The sequence below is a fragment of the Dipodomys ordii genome, unplaced genomic scaffold (assembly GCF_000151885.1).
Source record: "Dipodomys ordii isolate 6190 unplaced genomic scaffold, Dord_2.0 Scaffold55, whole genome shotgun sequence".
Lineage (NCBI taxonomy): Eukaryota > Metazoa > Chordata > Mammalia > Rodentia > Heteromyidae > Dipodomys > Dipodomys ordii.
In genome coordinates, this window is record NW_012267271.1 from 4,805,469 (window position 1) to 4,814,065 (window position 8,597).

The window sequence follows — 8,597 nt, forward strand, 5'->3', positions numbered from 1 at the left end:
TTTAATTTAATTTAATTTTATTTGTGAACATACTGTACAGAGGGGTTACAATTACATGGGCAGGATAATGCGTACATTTCTTACCAAGCATTGCATCCTTTTTTTTTCTTTTTTGCTTATGTGGTGCTGAGGAATCGAACCAGGGCCTCACGCATGCAAGGCAAGCGCTCTACCACTGAGCCACCTTCCCAGCCCCTTTACCAAGCATTGCAGCCTCCTCCTTTGGTTTACCCTTCACATCCCTTCCCAGCCTCCCCCCTCCCCCCCATTTTATACATTTCTTGATGAGGAATCATCCAAATTACAGATCACGGTGCCCAGTGGTGGGGAAGCTGCTCTCATTTACCCTGGGTTCCAAAACCCCATTAGTCTGTGGCCAAACATACATTGAAATTCCTATCTTCAAAAGGCTGCATGACAAAACTTAAACATCATTTTGTTGATTGAAATTCTTCCTGGAACAGGGCAAAGTATAACTAAATATGTATCGTGTTGAAGAATTTGAAGTGTTGTTAGCTTTTTCTTTTTTTTTTTTGGCCAGTACTGGGCTTGAACTCTTTGTGCTCAAGGCTAGTGCTCTACCACTTGAGCCACAGTGCCACTTCTGTTTTTTTCTAAGTAGTTTCTTGGAGATGACTTTTCTGCCTGGGCTGGCTCTGAACCTTGATTCTCAGATTTCAGCCTCATGAGTAACTAGGATTAAAGGTGTGAGCCACTGGCACCCCACTGTGCTGTTTGCTTTGATGCCACCATCCAAGGGTATGGTGGCTTGGACAGTCACTCCATTCCTTCATTGCTCTCCCTGGCTTGTTGTCAGGCCTTCTCATTGTCAGTGCACACAGCACACTACCTCCAGCTGCAACAGGGAAATGGAGACACAGCAAACTCCTCAGAGACCTGCTCCTTCAACCTTTCATGGCTATATTTACCTTTCAGTCTCCTATTTCGGAGACTGAGCTGGCCCTCATGCCCAAGCTTACCCTTCTACACATCTGCCCTCATTCCCTGTGTCTCGAAATGGCTAGCATAAGACTTTCTTCATTGTTATGGCCTTTCTCTCTTTGTATCTGTCATCGTTTCCTTTCCAGGCTTTGAACTTACTTGAGTTTCTGAAATCCTAACAAAAATGTTTCCCTTGGAAGTGGTGCTGTGACGCAAAGTGTTACAGTGCTAGCCCTGAGCAAAAAGAGCTTAGAGACAGCATCCAGGTCCTAAGTCATGCCCCACAACTGACAAAAAAAAAATTTCCCTTGATCTTGCACCTTCTGATCCCATTTCCTAATCCTCTTGCTTCTCAATGAAACTCGACTCCTGTGGTAGCATTCCTTTACTATCTAGGTTCTTCTTTTTCTTTGTGGGTTCTTCAGTCTTCTTCCTCTGTTATTCATAGGTGATTTCTAGTGGTCTGATTACTGCCCAGTTTTCCTCATCCTACCCCTCTCAGGGCTTCAGACATTACCTGTGTGCTGGTGACTGCTAGATCTGTCCTTTGTTATTCCTCTTCTCTGAGCTTCTATCTTGTGACTCAGCCTCCAAAGGGACCTCTGCCTCTGAGTTCCTACAGGGGAGTATGTTCCATGTCTGAACCCATCATCTTTCTCATGCCTTTCTTCCTTCTGTTTTCTCTTACTGGACAGTAACATTTTCTGTCCTGTCACCTGAGCTGGAAACCAGAGTCATATGCATGTCTGCTTCCTCTGCTTCATTCCCCGCTTCTAGTTAGCTTCTAGATTTGCTGTTTTTTGCATATTTCTTAGTTTTGTCCCTGTGGCTCCATCATTACTAAAGCTTGTTGAGAGAGACCTGCAGCTCGATACAGGGTATGCTCAGTGGTGAACGAGAGAAAAAGAATCTCATTTCTGTCCCTGGAAGGAAAGCCAGTGTCCATGAGCCGTTAGCATTGGAGGAAATTGCAATAAGGACATGAGCAGAAGAATATGAAAGGCACAGTTAGAGAAGTAAAGATGGGAAATTCAGTCAATGAGGTCTTTTGAAACTGACAGTAATATAGCAATGGACTTGAACTTAGGAATGTGAGCTTGTGAGTTGAATATAGAGATTATATATTTTAACATCTCAAAAAGGTTTAAGTCTCTGGTTTTCAGGGATTATTTGGGGGCTTCTTTCTCTTTTTGTTTGTTTTTGAGGTTTGAATTGGTGCCTGGGCTGTCCCTGAGCTCTTTTGTTCAAGGCTAGTGCTCTACCACCTTGAAGCACAGGTGCACTTCCAGTTTTCTGGTGCTTCATTGAAGATAAGAGTCTCACAGACTTTCCTGTGTTGGGTTTGAACTGCGATCCTTAGATCTCAGCCTCCTGAGTAGCTAGGATTACAAGTGTGAGCCATCAGTGCCCGACACTGTTTTGGGGTTTCTAAACACTTGCTTCTTAGTTCCTTCCAGCCTCTTGTCTGCGAGGGATATAATAAAGCACCAGAAAACCGGAAGTGGCATGTGGCTTAAGTTGTAAAGTGTTAGCCTTGAGCTGAAAAGCTAAGGGACAGCGCCCAGGCCCAGAGTTCAGGCCCCACGACCGGCAAAAAAAAAGGGGGGGGTAGCACTCTACCACTTGAGCCACAGCACCACTTCCGGCTTTTTCTGTGTATGTGGTACTGAGGAATTGAACACCAGGGCTTCATGCATGCTAGGCAAGCACTCCACCACTGAGCCACGTTCCCAGCCTGCAGAGTATTTTTCAACAGGAGATGCTATGCTAATGTTTGATTGCAAATACAACACAGTAGTAAAAACTATATCATGCCTGCAGTCCTACCTATGCAAGAGGCTGAGATCTGAGAATTGCAGTTTAAAGCCAGACTGGGCAGAAAAGCCCCCATGAAATTCTTATATCCAATTAACGACTGAAAAACCAGAAGTAGAACTGTGACTCAAAGTCATAGAGTGCTGCCCTTGAGCAGAAAATCTCAAGAACAGCGTACAGGCCCTAGGGTCAAGCCCCATTACTGACAAAACAATAAGAGGCAGTTCTAAGGATAAAGAGGTAGTTACAGTGTCTAGTGGCCGTTACTAGAAACTTTAGTTCTCTTTTCCTCTAATCTAGCCTTTCCTCTGTGCCTCTCTAACCTTTCATATAGATAGCTAGTCTCTGGTCTACATGCAAGTGCAAAGCTCCACTATCTGTGAGTGATGAAGTGCCAGACACTAAAGGAATTCATTCTTAAGTTGTCTGAGTCACTCAGCTTGACTTCCTATAATCTAACTATAGCTCATTTGTGGGAAGGGGTACACAGGGTCTTCCTAGAATTACAGCTATTAGAAACTGTGAGAGTCAGCTTTAGCTTCCCATTACTGTAATGAATATCTGAGATAACATAAAAGAAGAAGAGGTTTATTTTAACTCATAGCTTTTACAGGTTTCACTCCATGATCACTGGACCTCATTGCTTTTGGCCCATGTGACAAGACAGAACTACTCACCTCAAGGCATGAAATGAAAAAGAAAGGAATAGTCCAGTGTGCCACAGTCCCCTTCAATGACATACATATCCCCATTGACCTGAAGGTCTCCCACTAGACTCCCGCTTCTTAAAATTTTCTAATACTTCCAATAGTGCCAAGCTGGGGATCAAGCCTTTACTAGCCACGGAGACCTTTGCAGGACTCAGAATCTAGTTCAAACCTCAGCAGTAACTCACTGTGTATCACTATGTATGAAGGAATGCATCTAAGTAATGAAGACCATTATTTAGATGATCACTTAGAAGGTTTTTCCTAGAAGTGGGACTCATTCCATGGGTATCTGCTACAGCCCTAGGATCTGTGGTACCATGCCTTCTTTTTTATGTCTTTCATATCAGTTTCAGAATTAGTTGCTTCTCAAATAAGGAACTGCTTTGGAACAGTGCCCCAACTTGGATTCTTTTGTTTTCCCCCACAACATTGATTTGAGTGTCATACATTCTTCTGAACCAGTGTTTTGGCTTGAAGCTCAGGACTTGTATAAGGCTGCTTAGCTGAGTTTCTATAGATGCTTTGTTATTACATGATGAGAAAGAGATTGATGTGCACTTGTGCTTTTTACTGACTTCCTCTCTCCTACCCAGGCTCGAAACTAAAGGAGGTCTTTGACAAGATCAATGGCCTGCTCTCCGGAAAGCTGGTTCAGTCCGGTGGGCACTCTGTGTCCATCACACTTAACCCACAAGGGCTGGACTTCGTTCAGTACAAACTGGCAGAGAAATTTGTGGTGAGAAATCTTGTTGCCAGAGGTATGGGAAGAAGAGGCTGGTGTAAAACATGAAGCCTTTTATTTGCCAGATATTAATTTAAAAATTCTGCTTATCCCTGTGTTTGCAGAAACAAGGCGAGGAGGAAGTGGCCTCCCACCATGAAGCAGCATTCCCCATTGCAGTGGTGGCGTCTGGGATCTGGGAGCTCCACCCTAGAGTGGGGAACCTCATCCTTGCTCATCTCCACAAGAAGTGTCCTTACTCTGTTCCGTTCTACCCTGCTTTCAAGGAGGGAATGGCTTTAGAGGACTATCAGCGGTGAAGTTGGTTTTCTCCGTACTTACTTTCCCTGGGGAGATTAATGGAATATAAATAGAATTAGGATTTGTTTTCCCTTCTTACAGCTTCTTTCACTGCCTGGGCTGGTTTTGAACCAAGATCCTCAGTTCTCAGCCTCCTGAGTAGCTAGGATTACTAGCTGCCAAATTATTCAGTAAAAAGTAGGGATAAAGCTGGACGCCAGTGGCTCATGCCTGTAATCCTTGCTACTCAGTAGGCTGAGATCTGAGGAGAGGAAGTTCAAAGCTAGCCCTGGCAGGAAAGGCCGTGAGACTCTCATCTCCAATAAAACCACTCAGAAAACTGAAGTGTCACTGTGGCTCTCGTGGTAGAGAGCTAGCCTTGAGCTGAAGAGCTCCGGGATAGTGCCCAGGCCCAGAGTTAAAGCCCTATGATTGAACAAATTTTTTTTTTTTGCAGAAATGAGTAAACGTTTTAGCTGCTTTCCTTATTTGTAGATGAAGTAATGGTATCCATTACTTCCTGCCTTTACTTATCAGTTTACATTGCAGAAGTTTTACAAAACCATGAATTTGTTCTATTAAAAAATATGCCAAGGGCTGGGAAGGTGGCTCAGTGGTAGAGCGCTTGCCTTGCATGCATGAGGCCCTGGGTTCGATTCCTCATCACCATATAAGCAAAAAGAAAAAAGCCGGAAGTGGCGCTGTGGCTCAAGTGGTAGAGTGCTAAACTTGAGCAGAAGAGCTGAGGGACAGTGCCCAGGCCCAGAGTTCAGGCTCCACGACCGGACCCCCAAAAAAAAAAAAAAATGCCAAGTGCTGGTGACTAATGCCTATAATCCTAGCTACTTCTGGTTGAGATCTACAAATTGAGGTTCAGAGCCAGCCTGGGAAGACAAATCCAAGTGACACTTCTCTTCAGTTAAACAGCAAGAAGCCAAAAGTGGAGATGTGGCTTAAGTGGTAGAGTGCCAGCCTTAAGGGGAAAAACTAAGCAAGAGCTGATGGCCCTAAGTTCAAATCCTAGTACTACCCCCCCAAAAAAAAGAATTCTACAAATGTAATAATGTATATTATAATATATTGATGCAAAATGTAATGATATTATGTTACTTTTAGCCATAAAAGGAAATCTGTGGTTTTCACTTTCATTTTATCCTATTATATAGGATGCTTGGCTATCAAGTGAAAGACTCCAAGATGGAACAGCAGGACAACTTTCTAAAGCGCATGTCTGGGATGATCCGCCTCTATGCTGCCATCATCCAGCTCCGGTGGCCATATGGAAACCAACAAGCAGTAAGTGGAAAGGGCCTACTTTTATCAGGGAAACATCAGGCTAGAGTCCAGATTAGTGTATGCCAGCCACAGCAAACATTGCCCATTGTGTTAGTTAGCTTTCTGTTACTATAACAAAATACTTAGGATAGTCTATTACCAGATTTTGACTTAAGGCTTTGGCGTTTTAGTCTATGGTCGGCCACAGTGTGTTTTTTGTGTGTGTGTGGTTGTTTTTTGCCAGTCCTGGGGCTTGAACTCAGGGCCTGGGTACTGTCCCTGAGCTTCTTTTGCTCAAGGCTAGCACTCTTCCACCTGAGCCACAGCACCACTTCCGGCTTTTTCTGTTTATGTGGTACTGAGGAATCGAATCCAGGGCTTTATGCATGCAGGGCAAGCACTCTACCACTAAGCTACATTCCCAGCCCAGGACTTATTCTTGAAGGGAATATTCAGGTGCAGACTCACGGTTTGTCTCTTATTCTACTTCATGCTTTTGCTATGATACCCTGCCACACCATAGGTCTAAATAAAAGCACTATGCAGGCTGGGAATGTAGCGTATTGGTAGAGTGCTTGCCTAGAATGCATGAAGCCCTAGGGCTGGGAAGGTGGCTCAGTGGTAGAATGCATGAAGCCCTGGGTTCATTCTTCAGTACCACATATACAGAAAAAGTCGAAAGTGACACTGTGGCCCAAGTGGTAGAGTGCTAGACTTGAGCAAAAAGAAACTCAAGTCAGTGCCCAGACCCCAGAGTTCAAGCCCCAGGACTGGCAAAAAAAAAAAAAAAAATGATTCCATAATTGAACCAGGCACGGTTCCCTGTAATCAATTCCCTGTAATCCTAGCTACTCAGGAGGCTGAGATCTGAGGATCACAGTTCAAAGCCAGCCCGGGCAGGAAAGTCCCTGAGACTCTTATCTCCAATAAACCACTAGAAAACCGGAAGTGGCGATGTGGCTCAAGCAGTAGAGCCTTTGCCTTGAGCTGAAGAGCGCAGGGACAGCACCCAGGCCCAGAGTTCAAGCTCCACGACCAACCAAAAAAAAAACAAACCCAAAACAAAATCTCAGGGGCAGCACCCAGGTCCTTCATTCAAGCCCCAGGACCAGCACACACAATAAAAAGAATAGGTCCCTGATGACCTAACTTCTCTACTGGAGCCCCACCTCCCATTAGTGCCACAGGCTAGTGACCACTACTGTCTCAGGCCTTTGGGAACACTTCCATCCACAGCGATCTTCCTTCAGAGAATAAGAGTGATGAAATGAGAACTTGATGAGTAGTCATTAAAGTATTGGATATTGATTCAGTTTTTTATGTGTAGTTTATTAGAAATGTTTCATGGACATTGTTACATGGGCTTGCTTTGAACCGTGATCCTCAGATCTCAGCCTCCTAAATAGGTAGGATTATAGGCATGAGCTACCAGCACCCTGCCAGAGAATTTTGATCACCAGAACCGTTTGTTCAATGTAGTGCAATTGAGGTTTATTTTTCTTTATTTTATATATTTTTTATTCTCCTTCTGTCTCTTCCCCCTTCTTCTTCCTCCTCTTCATCCTTCCTCTCTCTGTGTTTATGTATTTGTGGGTATAGGTATGCTGGGAATTTCAGCCAGGCCTTGTATATGTTAAGCAAGTGCTCTAACATCTGAGCCTCAAGATTTTCCAATTATAGGAATAAATGAGGAATTGTTACCTTAGACTTGGTTAGTACCCTGAAGGTCCCATACCTTACCTCACACATGGGCAGGTGGAAAACTTGAAAACTAGCAGGATATGTATCTGTCAGTGACAGAGCTACAAGTAGAATTCATATCTTTTAGTCAAGTTGTTTCTCAGGGTATGACAAATTAGACAGATAGCAAAATGATGGACTTGGACCCTTAACAGAACAACAGAAGTTGAATCTAAGAAGTTTTTGTTTGTTTTGTTTTTTTTGCCAGGCATGGGTGGCAGAGCCTCAGTGTGTGTGTGCTAGGGCTAGGTGCCAGTAGTTCCCACCTGTAATCCCAACTACTCAGGAGACTGAAAACTGAGGATCACATTTCAAAGCCAGCCCAGGCAGGAAAGTCTGTGAGACTCTTTATCTCCAAAAACTGCTAAAAAAAAAAAAAGCCAGAAGTACTGTGGCTCAACTGGTAGAGCACTAGACTTGAGCAAAAGAAACTCAGGGACAGCACCTAGGCTTAGAGTTCAAGCCCCATGACTGGCAAAAATAAAAAAGTCTAATGAGGTTTCCTGCTGGGCTGGCTTTGAACCATGATCCTCAGATCTCAGCCTCCTGAGTAGCTAGGCTTATAGGAATGAGCCACCAGCACCTAGCAACAGGAGGATTTTGTTGTTGTTCTTGTTTGGGGGTTTGACTTTTTTTGGTGCCTAGTGCTGGCCCCGGAACAAAAAAAAGGTTTTTATTCTTCCCTTAGTATATTCAGGTTCTGTGCAAAAAGTACCAAGAAAAATGTTAGTAATGACTGTGTGCTGGTGGCTCACGCCTATAATCCTAGCTACTCAGGAGGCTGAGATCTGAGGATCACAGTTCAAAGCCAGCCCGAGCAGGAAAGTCCGTGAAACTCTTATCTCCAATAAACCACCAGAAAACTGGAAGTGGCTCTGTAGCTCAAGTGGTTGAGCGCTTACCTTGAGCTGAAGAGCTCAGGGACAGTGCCCAGGCCTAGAGTTCAAATCCCACGACCGACCAAAAAAAAAAAAATGTTAGTAATGGTAAGTGATAGCCTATAGAATCCCTGAAACTGAAGCTGACACGTATGTGGAAAGAATCTTTTTTTTGGGGGTGGGGGGTGCGGTCGTGGGCCTGAACTCTGGGCCTGG

General features: G+C 44.2%; 1 protein-coding gene across 1 annotated transcript in view; it reads left to right on the top strand.

Moving 5' to 3' along the window:
• Gle1 (GLE1 RNA export mediator) overlaps positions 1–8,597 on the top strand; it is a 41,990-nt gene that overhangs the window by 17,380 nt on the left and 16,013 nt on the right. The window contains exons 10-14 of the mRNA XM_013021244.1: positions 4,061–4,203; positions 4,314–4,504; positions 5,655–5,784; positions 6,220–6,236; positions 7,712–7,735. Coding sequence (XP_012876698.1) covers positions 4,061–4,203; positions 4,314–4,504; positions 5,655–5,784; positions 6,220–6,236; positions 7,712–7,735 — 505 coding nt within the window. The remainder of the gene's footprint in view (positions 1–4,060; positions 4,204–4,313; positions 4,505–5,654; positions 5,785–6,219; positions 6,237–7,711; positions 7,736–8,597) is intronic.